General features: G+C 29.3%; 1 protein-coding gene and 1 pseudogene across 1 annotated transcript; both read right to left on the bottom strand.

Annotated features, from left to right (window-relative positions):
- Positions 1-3303: 3303 nt before the first annotated feature.
- Positions 3304-23688, bottom strand: LOC107168676 (uncharacterized). The gene is made up of 4 exons (XM_015518162.2): positions 23080-23688; positions 20632-21253; positions 4987-5371; positions 3304-4026 (listed from the first exon to the last, which is right to left on the bottom strand). Exons 1-4 carry the CDS (start codon positions 23143-23145, stop codon positions 3426-3428), a joined length of 1674 nt encoding a protein of 557 aa, XP_015373648.2. The 5' UTR covers positions 23146-23688; the 3' UTR covers positions 3304-3425.
- Positions 11673-12973, bottom strand: LOC149060878 (uncharacterized; annotated as a pseudogene).
- Positions 23689-25373: the final 1685 nt, after the last annotated feature.

Below are 25373 nucleotides of genomic sequence, written 5' to 3'. Positions count from 1 at the left end.
GTTCGTCGTTTATACCTCCTAGTTAGTCATGATCAAAATTTCCCATGGATTTACCCTAACATGATCCCCATAAAAGATTTTTAACACAGTAATTTAAAATACAGGACTAAAAGTATATTCAATCATAATATTTTATTGCATTTTTAACTTTGTAAAGCTGATACAATTTTAGATTCTGAGCGGAGCGATGAATGTATTGATTTTACCATGATGTGTGTTTTTTTTTTTTTTTTTTTGTGTCTGTCATCACGTTTTGGGGCAGTAAAAATGCTTCGATTTTTGACTTCAGTACCTCGTTCGATTAGAAAGTGAATCTAGTTGGTACTTTGGGGGGTCTAAAGTGAAAAAATTCTTAATACTTTTCAAAAAAATCGAGAAAAACAAAAAAAAAATGACAGAAAAACGGGAATTTTAACGCAAAACTAGTTTTTGACCAAATCGATTTTTTTATATGGTTGTAATTCAAAAACTAATCATTGTAAATACTTGAAATTTTCACCAAATGTTTATGTTAGTGATATATACATACAGTTTAATTTTCAAAATTTTTTGACTTTTTTTGAGTTATTTATAGACCACTGAAATTTTCGATTTGTATTAAGAATATTATCAATAATAATTAACTGATTAAAAGATAATATATTATAAAAGTATATATTTAAATATAATTATTCAAATTATGAATATTAATTATAAAAAAATATTAGAATATTATTTTTTACATTAACTTTAAAACAAATGACCATAGATACATGAAATTTTCACCTAATGTTTATATAAGTATATTCTATCCACCGTGCAATTTTCAAAAATTTTCGACTTAAGTTGAACTATTCATAGGCATTTGAAATTTTCGATCATTATTAGTTTTTTTTTTATTAATATCGATAAAAATTTATTTGTTAGGCAGAAAAGCTTGAAAATTTAATACAAGGCTCTTAACATATTGTTACAATAGCAGTTGAAAAATAAAATAAATTCATAGTCACAATTTTTTTTTATAAGCATTCAAAGTTTGAATTTTGACAAAATACGTAAAAATCACGAAAATTCACAAATTATTTTAAGCTAGAAATTCATAAAAAATTTTCTTTTCAAATCTAAGATTTAAAAATTTAATACAAGATTCCTTACAAGTTTTCCAATCTTTATCACAAATAAAAATTCCACCTGAAATTCAAATTAAATTTTTATGAGCATTTGAAATTTAAATTTTTACAACATTGGATTTTCACTTTTAGCGATTTCCTTATTTTGGTGTAACTCTAAAACAAATTACCGAAGATACTTGAAATTTTGACTGAATATTTATATAGGCGTTTTATATATTTGATAAAATTTTAAAAATATTTAGATTTGTTTTGAGCTGTTTACTGACATTTTAATTTTTCAACTTTATTAGTTTTTTTTTCTATAAATATCGATAAAAATTTATTTGTTCGGTAGAAAAGCTTGAAAATTTAATACAAGGCTTCTAACACATTGTAACAATAGAAGTTAAAAAATATTAAAAATTCGTAGGCACAATTTTTTTTTATAAGTATTTAAAGTTCAAATTTTGACTAAATACGTAAAAATTACGGCAATGTTCAAATTATCTTAGATAGAAATTCATAAAAGTTTTTCTTTTTAATTCTAAGATTTGAAAATTTAATACAAGGCTCCTAACATATTTTTACAATAGAAGTTGAAAAATAAAAGAAATACATAGTCACAATTTTTTTTTATAAGCAATCAAAGTTTGAATTTTTACAACATATTATGTAAAAATCACGAAAATTCGTAAATTATTTTATGCTAGAAATTCATAAACAAATTTCCTTTTATATCTAAGATTTAAAAATTTAATACAAGGCTCATTATATATTTTTACAATAGCAATTGAAAAATAAAATAAATATATAGTCACAATTTTTTTTATAAGCATTTAAAGTTCAAATTTTGACAAAATACGTAAAAATTACGGCAATATTCAAATTATCTTAGATAGAAATTCATAAAAGTTTTCCTTTTTATATCTAAGATTTGAAAATTTAATACAAGGCTCATAATATATTTTTACAATAGAAATTGAAAAATAAAAGGAAATGCGTAGTCACAAATTTTTTTTTACAAGCATTCAAAGTTTGAATTTTGACTACATATGTAAAAATCACGAAAATTCGCAAATTATTTCAAACTAGAAATTCATAAAAATTTTCCTTTTTAAAACTAAGATTTGAAAATGTTTAATAATATATCCTAGACAGATAAACCGTCTTCGCTCAGAATCGTTTTTCGTATACAATGATATAATATCATTGGATTCAAATTTAATTCCATCTATTACAGTAACCCACTTGTAACCTACTGTACAACAGAGCGACATCTACGGCTTACCCGCTTTTTTTTTTTAAATTGATATCTTATAACAAATTGCTAATTTCTTATTCATCCATACTAAATTGTATAGCTAATAGCAACCATATAATAAATAAGAATTATTTAATATCATAATATTTATTATTTCTATAAAAATCTCAAATTTTCAATAAAAAAATTAAAGGCTACTTATCAAGATAAAATATAGCCTATAGATTCAAGGGATTGTGTAGCTTTCTAATGGTAAAAAATTTTTTAATCAGTTTTCATACTCCTAGCTTCAGTGGTTTTGGCTCTGTAATTTTTTGTAATTTTTAATCCTTTTAACCCTTTAGGGGCCGAATTTTGAAATATTCTTTCTTAGTTGGTACCTATTTTACAAAACGAAACTATTGCCCAATTTTCATACTCATAGCTTCAGCGCGTGGTTCCAACTAGGTGATGATGAATCTTGATGAATCACCCAGGACAAGTAATTTTATATATAGATAGATAATACTGATAATAGATCATTATTATGTATATAAATGTAAAATCAATTTTAGCTAATGGCTAATTTTTAAAAATAGTGAATGATTTCAATGATAGGCATATCAATTCATTGAGACTTTGAGGATGATTTCAGCTTACTTTTCAATCACTATAAAGTATAAATTTCTAGAGAGTGATTAATTTGAATTTTGTTTTAGTTCATCAATTGAATAAAAATAATATTATAGTATAAGAGATAAACAAAAATATTTTTTTAAATGATATATCGTGTTGTAACTTGTAGTCCATGCCATGCGTTGCTATAAAATCTCATGAATTTAAAAAATATTATGGTCCTTCGTTAAAGAATTTCAAAAATGGTTACTTTAAAAAAAAAAGTTATGTGCTTGATAACACACTAAGTATACCTATAGTAAATAATATCATGGGATGCGTGTTATTGCAATGCTATTATATATAGATTATGTTTTATTATAATTTGCAAAGTAAGAAGTACAAATCGAGATATGCAAAACAATTATATTTATTTAGGTGAATTCTGTAAACTGTAGGTTGGGGGATAAAGTCCCTTATTATAAGTCATCTTCAAATATGTTGAAATCGTCTTCCTCGTCCGTGTTTTGCTTTTCAGCTACAGCTTTTGTATTTTTCGTTACACTTCTCAATTTAGAATCATCAATGAAGTCCTTATTGTTATTACTTAGAGACTCTAATTTCTTCCTAACTTCATTTTTTTTATTGCTTCTCTGAAAATTTCTGTTGACGCTATTGGCACGACTACTCTCGAACCTATCGTCTGATTTAAATTTGGCTGGCTTTTTTTGTAATTTATTAGTTTCAATTCCGACATCGCTGAACCAAGGGTCTCCATTGACTTTTTCTTTTTTCGTTAGTGATTCGAACGTGTCTTCGTTTTTACTGAACCAATCGTCATCGTCAAACTTATGTTTGGATGGTTTTTTTGCAGATGGTTTCGATATGTTTCCGTTGAAATCAGTACTGCTACTCTTTTTTCTATTATTGACCAATGGAGGTGGTATATACTTTTCAGTGATTTCATCTTCAATATCATCTTCTCCCTCGTCTTCCCTGCCCGTAAAGAAACTAGTGAGTGAACCAACAATAGACGTCGGCTTCTCCGAATGATCGGCGCCCGCTGACTCTGGAGTGTCACTGGAACAAAATGTAAAAAAAAATGAATAATTATAATATTAACACCTTTTTCCGTTGTTAACCATACGATCGCACTTAAAAATGAAAACGTCGTGCTTAGGACGTAAAAGTTTATTTTATATATGTAACGTAATAAACTTAAGATTCAAATTCAAATGTAGGTATTTAGTGTAGATATTCCTGTCTCATCTCATCTGTATTTCAGACCTAGTTATAAGTCAGGTATAAGTTATTTTTTTTAACCAATTTGTTTGTTAAGTCACTCCATCGCCCTAAGTTCTAATTTAATGTATTTTAAAATGTATTCAATATAAAATAGTAAAATAATTAAAAAATATTCACGATTTATGAGCATGCCGTATGCCTGTTATGACATAATATTATGTAGGTTCTAGCTTCGATATCAGACTTCACCCGGATTAAAATTATTCTACCTTTCTTTTAGTTTTCTACTTGAGTCAGTTGAGGAAATATCAACCAATACGGCAATAGGTACACAATAGGTATATTCTTATATTTTCATATTTATATTATAAGGTACCTATATACGATTTTTGGGGGATTAACCCATAAAGTTGTTATCTGTTCCTTTGATGTTTGGTTATAATCTATAAGCACTGTAAGAAATTAGAAACAGTAGAAACCAATGTCGTATATTCATATATGTTCTAAATTATGTACGGATTAGATATAGTCACAAATATTTAGAAGAATTGACAAACATTGAAGTTGAATAATACATTTAAAAATACCTGTAGGCCCTATAAAAATATTTCACATGTAGCACCAGTGCACTACCGATATTTAACAAGTCGTAACACCGGTCGGCCATAACACAAACTGATCTGTACCCAAATACGAACTACCTAATTCAGTAATTATACCACCAATCGGACAAAACTGAATTTAATAGTCGAGATGTCAGACGGTGATTGGTTACAACTGCATTATACACAATACCTTTTGAACATGGACATCATTCCCAAAACCGATTCTAAAAATGCTTTCGTATCTGGTCCCGTGGTCAAGTCGGACACCAGCCCCGCAATAGTTTTTAACATAATTTGTCCGTTGCTGCCCACGAATACATCGAACACCATCCGTACGTCTTGAGGAGACAACGGCAATTGGTCTAGCAAGCATGACGTAGACGGACTGCCGTCCAAAACAGTGAGGACCAAACGCACCATGGCTGCGCTCGCTTTGGGGTTACTCATTAACTTTTCCATTAGCGTGGAAATTGAATTTGTGATCTCGTCGTCTGTGGCTGCAAAAGTCGATACCGTTCCCACATCATTGACAAATTGGGTCACACTGCTTTTGGCTCCTTTGCCAACTCTGGAACCTTGTCGAAAAAAAAAAAATTTTATTTTATTTACATTATTTTATAAAATATATTAACACAAGACACAACACAATAATATGATATACATATTAGTTACCAGTGTTGGAAAAATTACTTTTATTTGGTAGGTAATTAAATTACATTACTTTTAAGTTAAAATAAGGTAACTTCATTAAAATAAATATAAAATTATAGTCACTTTTTTCTCCAAATATATCACACTGGAACTTTATAAAACTATGTTGTCAATAAAATAACTATCCAATGCCAATAAAAATAATATGGAATTAGTAACAATTTTTATTTTGCAATGATAAAATTTATAATATGAATTCGGAATTAAATATTAAAAATAACTTTTTTCTTGTCATATAACTATTGCGAAAACGTATATAAATACTATCAGAAAAACGAACTTTTATGAAATATTTACGTTCCTACAGTATAAATTGGTTCTTAAAATCTAATAAAAACAAAACACCAAATACTTAAATTGCGCTTAAGTGTATAACACGCACTTACGATGAAAAGTAATTTTGTTACATTTTAACTTGCAACTAAAGTTACTTCCTAATAGGTACTACCTACTAGTATCTAAGTACTGCGTTTCCAGTAACAAAGTCAATAATTCCCCTGGATTTACCTTGTCTTAAAACCCGTTAAACGTATATATACTAAGTATGTTGAGAATAAATCTATCCATAAATGCTTCTTATTTTATAATATACATAGACTTAAAGTTTTAAAATACAGTAACTAATAGTAGGTGACAGTAGGTATAGTAGAATTTCCCACTTAATCAACACTTTTACTTTGAAAACATGCAACTACGTGTTAATTTGTTTTGTTGATTAAAGTGGTTTAATTAAAACTTAAAATATTCTTTTTACATATTCCAAATAATATAATGGCCATTGGCCAATGGGTATTAATAGTTGTATACAAATATGGAAATTTATGTTAAAAAGTTGATATCATTTAAAAATTTCATAAGGAATGTTAATTCTTATTCATAACTTAAAAATATTGTTTATTGTAATGATATATTCTATGGAATTGAATTCTCTCTATTTAGAGCCGGCAAAATTTTTTTTAAGTGGGAATCAAAAAATAATAATATTTTATACAAACTTATACTTGGATACTTTGTTAACTATGATTATTAATTATTATTATAATTTTTATGAATTTTGATATAAGTAAACAATTAATTTATTATAATTAAAATATTTCAACATATTAATATCCAGTGTTTGGAAAGAACGTCGTTCATGAACGCATGTTCACGTTCACGTTCATAATAATTAGTGAACGATACGCGAACGTCGCTCATTTTTTTAAAAATAGAACGTGAACGTGAACGGCGTTTATATTTTTAATGAATTTGAACGATTTTGAAGACGCTCAATTTATTTACTACATTACTTTACTGTATTTAATAAATATAACATGTTTATAATTTAGATACTTCAAGGCTGGGCATTAACGCGTTAATAAGTTAAAGTTAAGATAATTTAACTTTTTAACTTAATAAGTTATTTTTTTTATGTTAATTAACTTAATTAATAACTTTAGGAGCTTTTGAATTAACTTTTAATTAACTTGAGTTAATTTTACATTTAAACAAGTTAAGTTAATTTAATTTAATTTTGTGAACTATTGTAGGAATACAAATTGCTGGTAGGTACATATTTTATAAGGTTATAAGTATGCTAACAAAATGTGTACTGTTAGCTTTTGCACACATAAAATAGTAATAGTTCTTTGGTCTAATAACATGAACAATTTTAGATACCAATTATTTTAATTTTACCTATAAGAAAACAAGAAACTTTTTTTAACTTAACTTGAGTTAAAAAGTTAATATTAAATTTTGGTTAACTCTTAACTTAATTCAATTGATAGAACATTTTGAATTAACTTTTAACTATTAACTTGATTTAGATTTTAATTTAACTTAACTGAGTTAAAAAAAATCATTAACTTGCCCAGCCTTGAGATACTTTAAAAAATGTATATGCTCTAAAGTCTAAATTGTTTTTATTTTTGGGTTGAGACATATATGTTTATGGGTTTTTATACAAACTGCTGGTAAACTATTTATAAACAAAAAATTAGATAACGACCTTATGAATGCGTTCATTTTTTCAAAGAACGTGAACGTGAACGCGTTCGTTTGAAAAAAACGTGAACGTGACCTAATTCATTTTTTTATGAGTTATTTATAGGTGTACAAATTTGTTTCGATAGTTTATTTAAAAAAATAATCTTTGTTAAAATAAAAAGTCACAAAAAAAACACTTGAAAATTAAATACAAGGTTTATTCATCAGTCAAAACAGTAACCAAAAATATAATCTAAAATTAAACATAGACATAGACTGACTATCAACGCTCCAAATCGTTTTTAGAATATAATGATATACCAATATATCATTGATTTCAATTTTAAGACATCCATTAAATAGTGAAACACTCTAGAATTTGACTCGTACTGTAAAGAAGAATGATACACATATTCGCTTGAATTTCAGTTTTTTTTTAAAAATTAATTTTAGTAAATATTTTTGTTTTCACGAAAAGAGCATGACAATTTAAACATTATAGGGTTATTAATATGTAAGTTGTTTATATGCCAGCCCATATATTTTCGAAAGGTTTTTATAAGCTTTTGAAGTTAAAATTTTAACGAAATTTAGTAAAATTGCGAAAATTTCAAGGTTTCATAGCCATCATCATACCAATGATTAAAAATAAAATAAATATAAGGCTTCATACAAATCTATCTTTTAGAAATACCCTTTAAAAAAGTCAATTAATTATAATATCACAAATATATTTTATAAGCGTCTTAAAATTAAATAATTAAAAAATTTGCTTTCAAACATAAAATACGATTTCGCAGTAAACCATATTAATTTTTTGTTGAAGTACGCTAAAATTAAATAATAATAAGATCAAATATATGTAATAATATAATAATATAATATTATGTATAATTGATATGAATAACTATAGTGCTCCGACGTGTAATATAAACCAACGACTTATCGTCCTACAGGCTACTACACAGAAGGTTAGGAATATGCTATGGTAAAACAAAATGCGTATTCAGCGTCTGCTGTACTACAGTGTGTGTGTTTTTTACATTCAACACTTTCCCTTAAACAATATACTCTAACTTAGAATTAATATACCTAATTCCCAACATCTCCCAGAGTTCCTGGAATCTTTGTCGTGGAGTTGGCTTTGTTAATATGTCAGCTAACTGATCCTTGCTTGGCACATACTTTTGAGAAAACATCCCTTCACTGAACTTCTCACGAATTTAATGATAGCGAACATCGATGTGTTTTGTTCGCTTATGGTATCCTGGATTTGTCATTAGTTTGATGGCGCTTTGGTTGTCTGCATACAAAACAGGTGGATCTCCCTGTGTCTCCAGAAGATCACTGATAAGTAGCGTCAACCAAATAAGTTCCTGTATCGATTGGCTCAATGCTTTGTATTCTGCTTCAGTAGTCAAAAGTGCTTACGATTTTTTCCTTTGTAAACACTATGCTACGATTCCATCTCCCAAAATAAAAATGAATCCTGACGTTGATCGTCTCGTTGTCGTGTCACTGGCATAGTCTGCGTCACTATATCCACGGAACTTTGCAGGTATTGCTCTAGAATCATAAATTAAATCATAATTAAACGTTCCCTTTAAATATTTAAATATACGCTTCACCGCATTCAAGTAAATGGTCAGAGGCTTTTCTAGAAAACGATTGACAATATTTACTGCAAAAGTTATATCAGGCCTTGTTATTTGGCTTAGATACAACAAACTTCCAACTGATCCTCTGTATGGAAATTCCCTGCTTCCAATGATCCTAACAAATTTGGATCTAATGAATGTTGTGGATCTGTGGGAATATGCAGGACATTGGCTTCTTCCAAATTGAACCTCTCTAAAATGCGCTTGCAATATCAAGATTGATGTATGAAAAAATTGAACCATCAGGTCTCTGATCAATTTTAATACCCAAGAAATAATCAAGTTCATTTTCATTCGTCTCGAAAGTTGTCCTTTAGATACTTCACCATTATGTCCACAAGTTCATTGTTTGTTGCTGTGATTAGCCCGTCGTCTACAAAAATAATGACTATTAGTAATTGATTGTTTTTATAACTTACAAATACACAAGAGTCTGCTTTTGTTTCCTTTAGATCAAAGTTCATCATCATATTTGTGAACTTTTTGTTCCAGCACCTGGGTACCAGTTTTAACCCATATAGACTCCGTTGAAGTTTGCATACTAATTTTGTTCCATCTTCGTAACCCTTTGGTTGTTTCATATAAATGTCTTTTTCAAAATGTCCATATAAGAATGCTGTTTTAATTTCAAATTGTCTTGCTTTTTACTGATCGACATCTCCGTTCGCTTTGTATTTAATCTTGTATAACCATTATTGATAGATTTTTTATTTTGAGACAAGTCCACAAGTGTCCATGTTTTATTTTTATTCCATGACAACATTTCATCGTTCATTGCTGCCTTCCAATCATCTGAATTGTCACCTGTCATAGCGTCTTCGTATGTAACTGGATCATTACATGCTGAAAATAATGCATCTCTATACCTTATAGGTTTATTGAGTTTTCCTCTGTCTCTGAGTGTCATTCTTGTTTGCTCTTCAGCTCCTATTGGTATCTGTTCATCATCATCCAATTTTTCTTAGTCGTCGTTGTTTTCTTCCTCATCTTCATCTTCACCTTCCGAATTTACTTCTTCCTCTTGTTCTTCATTTATGATTATTACTTGTGTAGCTGTAGATGGGCTTGTTGACTCTTTGAATATGACATCTCTGCTTATTGAAATTTCTCTTCCATCAAAGTATAAACGATATCCTTTGGTTTCTTCTGAGTATCCAACAATGATATCTTTTCTACCTTTTTGATCCCATTTTCTTCGTTTCTCTTTTGGTATATGTGCATATACTTCACTACCAAAAATGTTCAGACGATTTATATCTGGTGTTTTATTGAACCATAATTCATAAGGTTTTTTTTCCTTATTGACCTGTATGATTTATTGTATACACGACTGTATTCACTGCTTATACCCAAAGTGTCTTAGATAAATTTTTGCTGTATAACATAGTTCTGGCCACTTCTACTATTATTCGCATTCATCTTTCCGCCTTGCCATTTTCATGTGGTGTGTATGGTACACTCGTCTCATGTTTTATTCCAAATTTATCCATTAAGACTTTTACTTCAGTATTTTTATATTCCAGACTACAATCACTTTTTAAAGTAATTACTGAAGTATTTAATTGATTCTTGACTATATTTAAAAATAGTTCAAATTTATTTATTGAATAATCAACACTATATTACCTTTTTCTTGCATCATCTTCAGTTTCTGAACTTAATTTTGTAAGAACAGGTTTTTTGATTTTCTGGTCATAACATCAAATATATCGACTGCAGTCATTATGACTTTTATTTGGAATTTCCATGTTTTCCAATTTTCATTACCTATTATTTTATTAATTTTTATAGATTCGTTTTCCATAATTACAAATTATTTGTACACCATAAATGTAATAATAACAAACACAGTTTCTGCGCTTCACTCCATCGATGCACTTACACTGCACTGCACTAAACTTCGCGAATTATTATTGCTGTACAATGTCTGTACACAAACACGTGATTCATAAATCGATAATTATTGTATCAAACTTACTTGACTTTATTATAAATACCTCACTACTGAGCCCATAACCTGTTGAAGTACACAGATATACAAAAGCTAAAGGTAAATAATAATAAGATCAGATATATGTAATAATATGTATAATTGATATGAATAACTATAGTGCTCCGACGCGTAATATAAACCAACGACATTGAACGAACATGCTATAGTAAAACAAAATGCCTAATCAGCATCTACTGTGTGAATAATTTACTTGTAATCTATATAATATAGGGTGAGTTGTTTACATTCAACATTTTTCCTTATAATTAAAAAAGCATTCATTGTATTATATATTACAGCTAAAGTGTTGAATTTCGTTATTTTATGAAAATAACTAGCGAGGTAGTTCATGATTACCTATGAATGTTAGTTAAAGTATTAAATAATACATGAAAATTGTACTTTAACTAGTTATTTCATAGAATATCTAGTTATTCTATACAATTTCAGTTTTATATCCGTTAAAGTATAAAATATATTAAAATTTTAAATACAGGTATATTAAAATATTTTATTTTACTGAATTAATAATTATAGTTATATTATTTATTTATTTGTATATGTAAGGCTATATTGTGACATTTAGAGTTGCACAATACCTCTTTTTTTCTACAAACACATCTCTTTGTGTCACATTTTTTGGTACAAGTGCACTTAAAAAAAACCCAGACCAGTTCCCAGTGACTGCGCAGTTGCCGCAGATCTTAATTTAACATTTTTATTTGGAACAGCTTCTACAGCTAACATATTTTCTGAACATACTGTGAACTGTGATCGAGAGTAAAACTGTTTTAACACTCCTGTAATTAGAATATGTATCAAATAAATTAAAAATAATAAATAACTTGCATTATTTAAATTTATCTTACCATCATTGCATCCCAGTTGATAAAACCCATCGTCAGTTAATTTTAAAATAACTGCAACAATTGAACGAGGATCACCCCTTCCTCTATCAACATCGGGAATTTTGATACGCACTATAGAACCAATATTAGCAACCGCAAATTTAGTATTTGATAAATCTTTCATTCTTTTTGCCTGTTTTTCCAAATTTTCTTTAGGTAGGTATATTTAATTATTTGTATAATCACAATATTAAAAGTGATTTAGCTTAGCTAAACGATATAATTTACCTATCATAGAAATATTTAAGTTAACTATATCTTCTTCTGTGTCAACTATTGGACGATCTACATCAATAACGTCATCCTGTAAATAATTAATTAAATTTTAATTTAAACTAAGTCAATTACATTAATACATCTTTAAAGACATAGATAAAATATTTATTATAAACTATTGTAAATATCTTATTTTTTTTTTTTTTTTTTGTTTATGACATACCATATTATTATCCAATAGGGTTTCCGTTTCTTGCCCTGAGTTAATATTTTGTTGACTTACAGCTACTTCTTCTGATTCTATTTCACGCAAGATAATTTTAGATAGAAGACTTGAAGATAATCCAGATTTTGGTACACTACCAAACATCGCTTCATATAGACTACGTTTAATTCTGAAATGTAAAGCTTTGTTTTTCATAAATTGTTCAAACCGAAGGCCTTCAATCCATTTGTTCGTATTAATGCTTTGCATCTACGTAGTCAGCATATTTTCTATATCCTGGTTTGCTCTCTCTACGCTGCCCTGAGATTGGCTATGTCCTGGTTTAGCATGGACAATAGTCAACTTTTAAAGAATTTACAATTTCATTACAAAATTCTCGGCCGTTATCCGATTGCAGTACGGTTAGGTTAGGTTAGGTTAGTACGGAGAGAGCACCAATTAAACAAAAAATATCCAAAAGCACGTATGCTATCTGTTCAGTTCTTTTACATTTCAAAGGTCATAAAATACTAAATTTGGTCAGATGGTCCTGATAAACCAAAACAAATTTATATCCTGCGTCGGACTGAGATTGAAAATCAATTAAATCAATTCGGCAACGGCTATTAAAATCATCAAACACCATTGGTTTTACAACAATACTTTTTGTTTGACTTTTTTTTGCTGGCAAAGTATACACAAATCTATGTATTGCTTAACATCAGATCTAATTTTATATTTTATAACGTTTATTTTTTTCATATAACATGCAATCTCTACCCCTGTGTCCAATAGAAATATGTATTTCATGTAAATAATCAAATATTTCTTCAATCATAACATATAATTTGACATTTTCATTTTGATTACTTACAGGTAGTATTAATTTTTCAATGCCATTAATTTTTACAATATCGTAATATTTTTCTAGCCAATAGTCATAAGAAGATTCTTTTTTTATTTTCATTTTTTTCACGTCTATCATCAAATTTGCATATTTTTCTTTTGTTGAAAATGCACTATTTGGTTTTAATGAACGATTTTTAACACTTATATTAAACTTTTCTTTCATTAAATCTAATTCATTTGAATTTATCGTGAACAATATAATTTATACTTAAAATAATAGTATAAAGACAGACAAACCAACAGCGAACACGTGTAACCGTAAAACTATTACTAAACTTTAAACTTTTATAGATAATACATATACCAAATATTAACAACAAAAATCTTATAATAACACGATAAACGTGTTGAAGTTAGACACAATTCCTTTTTGTTATTATCTAATTCTAGGTTATGTTATTTTATTCCTTTTGTATTATGATGTTTTTTTTTTAAAAATGCGTTACGCAGTCACGTAGAGTGTAGACCATGGCGGTGTCATGTAATTATAATTTTTCTTATTAATTATAAAAGTGTCTTATAATAAATGTAATCTTTATTAGATTACATTGCAGTTATTAAAATACGGTTTCTCTTTTTAAATCAATAAAACGTACATTGCGGTTACCAACAAAAAGGACGTCAATTGACATTAATGTTATCTGATTTAATAGGTAGGTATGTTATATTAAATTGTTGAAAATGTTGGACCTATATTTATTTATCATGATATTTTGTTATTTACAATTTGACATATTACAAAGTGATGCTAGAGAATGTATAAAATAATTATAGTTAAAGCATAAATTATATACATTACCTACAACTATAGTTATTTTATAAATTACCTAGTTATTTCATAAGCTAACTGATTCAGTCACTTTTATAGACTTATAATAAATGTAATCTTTATTAGATTACATTGCAGTTATTAAAATACGGTTTCTCTTTTTAAATCAATAGGTTATGGGCCAAGTCACCCTATCCTGGTTGTGCAATAATATAGTTTTTGCTAGTTTAATTTTTTTTTTTTTTTCTGAAATGGAAGATGACAAATTCAAAGTACCGCTATTCAATGGAAAGAATTTTTCCAATTGGAAGTTTCGGATGGAAGTGTTACTCGAAGAACAAGAACTTTTGAATTTCGTCACAGTAGAACCAACAACTGAGAATGAAAAAAAGAGACAACTAAAATGTAAGTCTTTAATTATTCAGAGAATTGCTGATAGTCATTTGGAATACGTGAAAGGCAAAAAGTCGGCAAAGGAAATCTGGGATGCTCTAAATGAAACTTTTGAACAGAAAGGTGTTGCTGGTCGCCTTCATTTGATTAGAAAATTGTTGACAATAAAATATTATGAAAAAGATTCATTGTAGTCATATTTTCTATTATTTGAAAATCGATTACGTGAGCTTCAAGGATCTGGACAGCAAATGGACAAATCATTTGTTATAAGTATGTTGTTGTTAACTTTACCTCAATCATATAATAGCATAGTTATTGCATTGGAAACTATTAGTGATGAATCATCAACTATCACTGATGATTAACAAACATTAAGTTTTGTTAAAAGTAAATTATTGGATATTCAACTACAAAAAATAGATAATAACAAAAGAGTTAAGGAAGTATCTGGAGCAGCTTTTTCTGGAAATACAAATAAATATCCAACTAAAAACCCCAGTTTTCAATTCAAATACTAACTGTGGGCGAATAGGTCATTAACGTTCTGATTGTCGTGTAAAGACACAAAAGCCTAAAATTCAACAGAAAACAAGTAAAGCAAATCATTACTGAGGAAGTTAGTAGTGCGAAAGAAGATATTGCTTTTCATACTCAAGTTGCAGCCACTGTGAATGGGAATTTATCAAGTTCAAATATAATATGTTGGTACTTGGACTCCGGAGCATCGGACCACATTGTAAATAGTAAAGATTTTTTTACAGAAATTCAAGAATTGGAACAACCTATAAAAATTGATGTGGCCAAACAAAAGGAAATGCTCTATGCAAAATACTCAGGTACAATCCATGTATTCTTTAAATTAGAGATTTCCCAACCGGTGTGCCGCGAGGCCCATATTGGTGTGCCGCGAAATTTCACGACTATTAATAAACGTTTATGTAAAATTTCGGTAATTGGTTAAAATAGTTTTAACGATTCTCTTATCGGGGATATTGTTCACTATTTCTTATTAAATAATTTAAAATTTTAATCAGTTAGTCGTTTGTTGTCTGCTGTGATTAGTGTGATTGTAATGTATCTTGTTTTTACATTTCAATGAATTAAATATTTAGGATAATTATAATAATATTTCTTCCTATCTAACCATTTTAAACTGATTGTTAGTAATATTATACTGATATACAACTACTTCGGTATTAATATTTAATATGATGAAAGTCTGGTATATAAAAAAATATGTATACATATTATACGAGTATAAGTCAGTGACAAGTGTGCCGCTGCTACATATGGGTTGGAATTAGGGTGCCGCGAGGGAAAAAGGTTGGGAAACGCTGCTCTAATGTATATAACTTTTAGAAATGTACTTTTTGTACCAGATTTGTTGCATGATTTATTTTTAGTAAGAAAACTGAAGAGAAAGGAATGAAAATAACATTCTACAATGCTAAGGTTTTAATACAACAGGATGATAATTTAGTTGCCATGGGTGAAAGGAATGATAAAATGTATCAAATTAATTTTAATATATATAATATGCATGATTCAACTAATGCTAATTTAGTTATTGAAGGAAATGCAAACTTATGACATCAAAGGCTTGGTCATTTATGTAAATCAAACTTGTCTAGATTAATCAAAGATAAAATGGTTGATGGAATTGACATTTCTACCAAGGGCATAGATAAACTTGATGTTGTGTGTGAATCATGTTAGGAGGTAAACAAACAAGACGTCCTTTTAAGGAAAGATTGCTTCAACGGTCAAGTCGCACTTTGGAACTTATACATACGGATGTTTGTAGTCCAATATCACTTGCGACATAGGATAACAAAAGGTACATTTTAACGTTAATTGATGACTTCACCCACTTTACAATGGTTTATCTTTTATCAAAAAGAAGTGAAGTATTAGAATGTGTTATGCAGTATGAGGCTTATGTAACATCATAAACATAACTGTAAAATATCTCATGATATAAGATGTGATAATGGAGGTGAATATACTTCTAAGGATTTTAAAGAATTTTGTATTACTAAGGGTATACAAATTCAATACACAACGGTGTATACACCACAATTAAATGGAGTAGCTGAACGCATGAACAGAACCCTGTTAGAAAAAGCCCGCTGTATAATACTACATTCTGGTGTTAATAAAATATTATGGAGAGAAGCAATTTTATCATTTACCTATGTAATAAACAGAAATCCTTGTCGTTCATTACAATCTAACAAAACTCCAGCTGAGTTGTGGACAAATAAAATGGTAAATCTTTCTAAGTTAAAAGTTTTTGGTTGTGAAGTTTTTTTCACATTCCTGAGGAAAAGAGAACAACGTAAGATTCAAAAACAAAGAAATGTATTATGGTTGGTTACAACATAAATAGTTATAGACTTTGGAGTGAAGATTAAAATAAAATAATTGTATCAAGAGATGTAATATTTGATGAAAATAAATTTACAGAACAAACAAGTATTGAAGATGAACATTAAACACATTATTGATGAAACTAAATGTCCAGAACCAAATTATGTAACTCAAGATATAGAGAGAACAACTATGAATGAAGAACAACCACCCAAAACTTCAATATTAAGAAAAACACCAATATGACATGAAGACTATGATTTTAGTACATTGGCACTGAATGCAGATACTTTGATTGATGATTTGCCGTATGACTGTAATTCAATTATAGGTCGACATGACGAAAACTATAGTTAAATGCAATTGATGAAGAACTTCAGTCGTTAAATAAAAATAACACATGGGAATTAGTACAATTACCTGTCGGACGAAACCCTATAGACAGTAAATGGGTTTTCAAAATTAAAAGGGACAACGAAGGAAACATCTTGAAATACAAGACTAGATTAGTGGCAAGAGGTTTTCTTCAAAAATATGGAGTTGATTTTAGTGTCACATATAATCCTGTTGCAAAGCTTACAACTGTCCAAGCTATATTGGCACTCATAAATGAAAATTAATTATGCGCTCATCAAATGGATGTGAAGACTGCATTTTTGAACGGGTACCTCAATGATGAAATTTACATGGTGTTACCAGAAGGATTCAAAAATAATGAAGACACAAAAATGGTATGCAAACTAAATAAATCTCTATATGGACTGAAACAGGCAAGTAAATGCTGGAATGAAAGATTTCATACGTATATTAACAAACTAGGTTTCAAGAGATCAGACAATGACTATTGTTTATATTCTCAGTCAGACACTGATGAAGTTTTGAGTTATCTTATTCCATATGTTGATGATATATTAATTATCAGTAAACACTGTCTTACATTAAGTAAATACAATTAAAGATAATCTCATGAAGGAGTTTGAAATGACTGATTGCGGTGAATTAAATTTCTTTCTTGGCATTCACATAGAAAGAAATCATGACTCTTTAAAAATTGATCAAATACAGTAATTAAAAAAGTATTAAACAATTTTAATATGGAAGATTGCCATCCAATATCAACTCCAATAGAACACAAATTAAATCTAACTTCTGATAAAAATGATAAATTTGTGACAAACCATATAAACGATGGATTGGCTGTTTGACGTATGCAATGCTTGGGACAAGACCAGACCTGTGCCATGCTGTTAGTTATTTTAGCAGATATCAATGTCATCCAACTGAACAACATTGGGTGGCATTTGAAACGTGTTCTACGTTATATCAAAGGTAGTCTTGATCATAAACTTTGTTATAAGAAAAACATGAATACGTCTCAAATTTTGTCTGCATATATTGATACTGATTGGGGTAATGACATCAACGATCGCCGCTCTAGAACAGGATATCTGATTAAACTTTATGGTTGCACAATATCATGGTGTTCTAGAAAACAACAAACGGTTGCAATCTCGTCAACGTAATCTGAGTACATGGCTATGAGTGATGCAATATTTTAAGTACTATGGATAAGAATTCTTATATAATTTTTGAACTTAGATGTTAGTGAACCTACATCACTCTATGAAGATAATCAAAGCTGCATACAATTAACATCAAACCCTGAATACCATAAATGTACCAAACATATTGATATAAAACACCACTACATTCGAGAAAAAGTACAAGACGGAACAGTGCAGTTAAAATACATTCAAACAACTGATCAAGAAGCTGATATGCTGACAAAGTCCCTGCTTACAAGTTTAATGCTGAAATTGAAAGGGAATGTTGAAGTTAGACACAATTCCTTTTTGTTATTATCTAATTCTAGGTTATGTTATTTTATTCCTTTTGTAATATGATGTTTTTTTTTTTTTTTTAATGCGTTACGCAGTCACGTAGAGTGTAGACCATGGTGTCATGTAATTATAATTTTTCTTATTAATTATAAAAGTGTCTTATAATAAATGTAAGCTTTATTATATTACATTGCAGTTATTAAAATACGGTTTCTCTTTTTAAATCAATAAAACGTACATTGCGGTTACCAACAAAAAGGACGTCAATTGACATTAATGTTATCTGATTTAATAGGTAGGTATGTTATATTAAATTGTTGAAAATGTTGGAACTATATTTATTTATCATGATATTTTGTTATTTACAATTTGACATAACGAAGTGATGCTAGAGAATGTATAAAATAACTATAGTTAAAGCATAAATTATATACATTACCTACAACTATAGTTATTTTATAAATTACCTAGTTATTTCATAAGCTAACTGATTCAACACTTTAATTGTAACATAAATAGATTTAAAGCATTTCACTTTTACTTAAACTATCATTTTTTATACAATTTTTATTTATTTTTTAATCATATTTTAAATATATTTCTATAAAATTTTCAAAATATTAATACAAATTTATTTACTAAATTATCTCCCCCTTCTATCGCTTAGACCAGTAGGTATTTAGCAAGATATTTGTGTGTAAACATTTTCACAAACTGTAAATTATTAAATTTAAGGACTCGGTCTACACTCTACGGTGTGTACCTTACCTTGATATTGCGAATTTTAACGGTTTCCGTTTACATAAAAAATGCATTAAAAATCGTACAACCATGCTATCAGCTTGAAATTTTCAATATTGATTACAAATGTTGTGATCTGTAAGCAGGATAAGTTATGGTAGTCTCATATATAAGAATCAAAGACCCTGTAGTCACTGAGCGGACGGGTGGAGTTTCACAGATTACATGGAATCACCCGGCAGTTAAAAATGTCACTTTTATAAATTAATTAAAAATCGACTTAATACCTTCACAGTTTGATCAGTCATGTTGTAAGCTATCAGCCCTGTTCATTTTATTTGATGTTTAACGCTTAAGAAGCCCGTAGTACAATATAAGACACGTGTAGTTTAATTGAGTACCTACAAGGAATCATTCGGTATTTATTGCAAATTTTAAGCTTAAAAATTAATTTAAAATGTAAAAATTTTACAATCGTTTTGAAACTCACGCCATTAGATTAGACATGTTCTTAGCAACCATCCCTGTCAATTAAATGTATAAGGAAAAAAACCTGTCACAAAACACAAATACATAATAATATGACAAAGTATAACATTATAGTGCATCCTACATGATCTAAGCAAAAACAAAAAAGGTCAATGGGAGAGGATCTAACCCCCACGCCCCCTTATATACGCCATTGCTTGTTTTTCTATGTCTAAAACAAATAACATCACCTACAATTATTATATTAATTATAAAATTGTTAGTTACAAATTTTGTTATAATTTCTATACTTCGGGTTAATGACAGTCGGTTGAAATTAGTTGTCATTACTCAATCAGTTAAAGCAGATATTACTGTAAAATATGTAGGTAATTAATATATTTTATAATTTTATTTTACTGGATTACAAATGCCGCTAGTGATATAGTATTATTTTTGTATTTTATCTACCTTAATCTTAAGATAAGTGAACAATTTTTTTTTTGTGAAAATCTAATCTACAATTTCTTTTCAGTGATTTAATCATTTTTACTTTAATGTGTGTAAAAGCGGAACTAGTTGTACGGCTAAAAAGTGTTTGCCTATAAATATATAATAATTAGATTAATAATAATATGAGCTCCAACCTCGTTTCTCACATTACACCTATAGGTATACGTACCGACATATTTGATAAGCATTTTAAATATCTCCTGGTTGCCACTCTCTCCGTTCAGGTTGGCCATGATCTTGTGCGTGCCTATATTGCCCAACAGCAAGCCCAGATCCGTGACCTGTTCCATGCCCGCGATACCGGTGTCGAGCATTTTGGCAACCCTCTTGATGAAGCCGGTCGGTTTTTTTACTGTTTGTCGCTTGACCGGTGTCTGGGTTTTACCACCACCCTCGTTCGATTTACTCGAGGATTCCGACGAAGAGCTGCCGGTATGCTGACCACCGATCTGTTTCCGGGCCACGTGGTACATCTTGTTTGACACCCCCTGGAATGCGTCCATGCCACGTTGTACGACTCTGACACTAGTCTGCATGAGGCTATTCAAAATTTTGTTCGGTTTACGAAACAAGAAATTGCGCAGCCCACCAATGCTACCGCTGCCAGTATCCACGTTTGAAGATTTGGTGTCGGCTTCGGTGTCAATGTCTGTGTCTGTTGATCTTCCACCGTTGACGGTAGCGGTGCCGGCCATCATGGTTACCAAGGGCATGCCGGTCGTCAGGTGTTGGGTTTTATGCTCACGTGTCGAGCTCTTTGTCCGTACGTGATCGTGTCTGTTAGTGGCCGCCTGTGATATGAAAACGATGATGATATAATATTACTATATAGAAGCATAGGTACGTATAGCAAGGATTATTTTAGTAGGTGTTTTAAATTTTTATTTAAATTATGCATGGTGTGTCATAACAAATGGATTTGGATTAGGTGTTACTGATCAGTGAATAGGAGACAAGGGATAGTCCTGTGTCCATAATAATGGTAGACCAATGAAGTTTCAGTTGTTAACAAGTTTTAGCCTAAAGCACAAATGTAGATTGTAGTAGAGGCATTTTTCTCAAACTAGAAATCAGCCGTTATGACATTCTACATGAGATTACTGCACGAGAAAGGCAGAGGACAGCGAGGCCACCCCTGCCTAGTTATTTAAATCACAAATTCATAATCTATGGTAGCGGAAAATATTTTGTTTTTGCAAAATTTAAACAATTTCCGGACATATAGGAAATAATTAATAGTAGCTTCCGAGGTAGGTACATAATTAGTTGGTACTAACAACCTAAAAAAAAAAATGTTTATTATATCTAAAAAATTATTTTAGATTTATTTAGCTAGTCATCTTAATATTTTTGCGATAGTCATCGCAAGTTTTAAAAATAAAATTGTATAGATTTAGTTCACTTAATAATTGTACTGCTAACTTTTTAACACTGAACTAAAATTGGTTACTGAAAACTAAATTCCTAACTTAAATCATAGTTTGAAATGGATTATTTTAAGAAAAAACTGATCGAGTTCAAATTAATAATGGCCAATTATTAGGTAGATACTTAATTAATGTAGTTGTCTTTAAAAATAAAATCGGGGTTACACGTGAAGATGTATAGTGTATAATATTTTTTTATTTTATCGATTTAGACGCAACAATACTTCGATTTACGAGTAATATATAGTACCTATTTCAAAAACATTTTTGTACATAACATTAAGAATATTCAATTATTTAAAATGAAATTATGAAATAAATTTTTTGTGTACCTAAATATTAATAAATAAGTTACTATAAGCAGTACAAACATATTTTATATTTCGAATCCCGGGAACGCTACAAAAAAAGTTTGTATCGAATCCGTTTTATTCAATTTAATTTCCAAACAAATATACAAATTATTATATCCTACGAGGTTTGTTATAATATTTATATATTTACTATATATACTCAAACATTTCTGGGTACATTTTCATGTCTTGATTTCCCAAGTTCTTAACTCTGTCAGTGGTGCCCATTAAATATTTAATACTGTTGATGATGTTTCCCGCAAAGAACCAACTAGATTCACTTTCCTACCAGAAAAGACACTGCTGTAGAAAATCGAAGCATTTTTACTTCGCCAAGATGTGATGACAGGCACAAAAATAAAATAATATATACATCATTGTAAAATCAATTCATCGATCCACTCAGAATATAAAAATAAATTTGTTTTGTAATTAGTGCATGAATCACAGAAAGTGTAATTACTTTTTTGTGCTACTATTATATTAATATAATAATATAAAGGTAATATAATTTTATCAAATAACCATGAAACACCACACACTATAATATTAATTACTATATTATATTTATATATTTTAAAACCTCGTAACTACACCAAAAGTAATTAATTTATGAAACTATGAAAACAAAGAAAATAAAAGTTTTTGATTTTAACTATAGATGAATTTATTATTTTAAATACACTAAGAAAATCTATATTTTTTAATCAATTAATTAAATTAGTTAAATTTAAAAGTTAGCTATAAAATTATGTATGTAAAGGCCAAAAGTTTAAAAAATTAACTTTTCAACTTAACTTGAGCTTTTAACTAGTCAATGCGTATCTTTGCACTCACTTGGTCATAGTAACAGCACACCAACCACAGCGCAACAATAGTTGCGCGCTTGGTGGTCGCTAACATTTCGACGACGGCAAATAGACGACGATGACGGCCCTAAGTATTGGTGCAAAATAATAATTCAACAACAACAATAATTATTATTATTATTCTCATACGAATTGTCAATAATAGTATATAATAATATGATTATGTATTCAATTATTTGGGACGTCTATTATAGAATTATAATATTGTATAGGTAAGTAGGCCCTCGGAATCAGTCGCCGGGGCCGTTGGGCAGCGTGTAGTCTTGTTTTGTACAATTATTATTAAAATAATTAGTTGTACACGTCGCACTTTTAGTGATGTATTTATTATTTATTGTGTGTCGGTTTCGCGGTCCACAACTGTAACGGCGCACTATAAATTATAATATAATATAATTATAATAACATCGCACGCTTTTCGATAACCTACGACGATCGCGGCGACTTCCGACCGGGCGCGTGTCAATATTGGCGCGGAAACGCTTGACGAGCATATAAAACATTATTTTAATACGTACTCATCACACATAATAATATTATACAATCATCAATTGCCGTCGTTATTATAATGTTTTACACGCTCGGCAATGTATACGCAAGTGTTTCGTCAAACCTTCTATGCACACTGCGTTTCTCATATTACGTCGCTCGGGGCCTACCTATATTATTGCGTGCGTATGCAAACACACGATAGAGTATTAATTTTTTTATTATTTTTTTTTTTTTTTATTTAATCATTTTTCATTACAATGTACTACGTGAGAACACTGAGAACGACATGTGACACGTCGTGTCATAGAGGTTGTGGACAATGTCGAGGTCATATTAAAATAATAGTCTTGGGCTTAGTTCACAGAATTTTTGAATGTTGAAACTAAAATAATATGGGGGAGGAGAGGGGTGCGCAAAGTATTCGGAAACAATTGATCAGAAAAGTTTTTTACCAGAAAATTAATAAGTATTAGACCCGTAGGCGTATTTCGTCCGAATAATATTATGTGATTACTTACGCCGCCGAAAGTAAAACAACAGAAAACACTTGCAGACCACTTGTAAATACATAATTGTATACCGGACTAGACATGAAGCGTTCGAACTTGATTTTGAAAAAAATTATTCATCGTCATACAACTATCGAATCGGTTTTTATATACACGACAGATAGTATAGGTATGTAGAGGTATGTAGGCACTTAGCAGGTACAGTATTATGCAATAATGCAATAGCTAAATTTAGTTAAAAATAAATTATATTATCTAGATAATAAATACAAAATTAGTATCCAACTGAAAGTCCCAGGTATAAATTATCGCCATCGACATCAATTGCGCGATTGAGTTTAAAATTATTAAATGGTATTTTATAAATTACGTTTTGTTTAACGATATTATATTATTTATTATATTATATTATTAGAATTTAGATTTTGACTGTTGCTTACATGAAATACACTTAAAAAAACCTACTCAGCATTAGAAACATTAGAACAACAGAAACAATCAGTGCCGTAATTAGAGAGTCAAAGACCCAGGTGCAAACAAATGCATATGATGGGCCCCTTTTTCTTGAGATTAACAACAACAAAAATCGGGTAAGTCGTGGATGTCGCTCTGCTGTACAGTAGATTACAAGTGGGTTACTAAAATGGATTGAATTAAATTTGAATCCAATGATACTATAATATCATTGCATTCGAAAAACGATTCTGAGCGAAGACGGTTTATCTGTCTAGGATATATTATATATTATTAAAAATGTTCAAACTTAGATTTAAAAAGGACATTTTTTATGAATTTCTAGCTTAAAATAATTTGCGAACTTCCATGATTTTTACGTATGTTGTCAATATTCAGACTTTGAATGCTTGTAAAAAAAAATTGTGCCTATGTATTTTTAATATTTTTCAACTGCTTTTGTAACAATGTGTAAGAAGCCTTGTATTATATTTTTAAGTTTTTCTACCCAACAAATACATTTTTATCGATGTTTATAGAAAAAAAAAACTAAAAAAATTGAAAAATTTAAATGTCAGTAAACAAATCAAAATATTTACTCGGTAGTTACATATACTAGGTACATGCCACCATATAGATGTCAATACTCTGTTATCAGTTTATCACTGTACTTATCTACTCGGTAGTCGGTAGTTTTTACTACGAAAGTCCTACATAAAACATAATATTATGATTTTAAATAATCAATTATACTTACCTTGATTTACTTATATGAAATGCCTAGTAAGTATTGTAATTGTAAGTAGTA

This window comes from Diuraphis noxia, unplaced genomic scaffold, assembly GCF_037042655.1.
Source record: "Diuraphis noxia isolate RWA-SAM2 unplaced genomic scaffold, SU_Dnox_SAM2 contig0001, whole genome shotgun sequence".
NCBI classification, from domain to species: domain Eukaryota; kingdom Metazoa; phylum Arthropoda; class Insecta; order Hemiptera; family Aphididae; genus Diuraphis; species Diuraphis noxia.
Note: the sequence above shows the minus strand (reverse complement) of the source record. Positions and strands in the feature narration are given on the sequence as shown.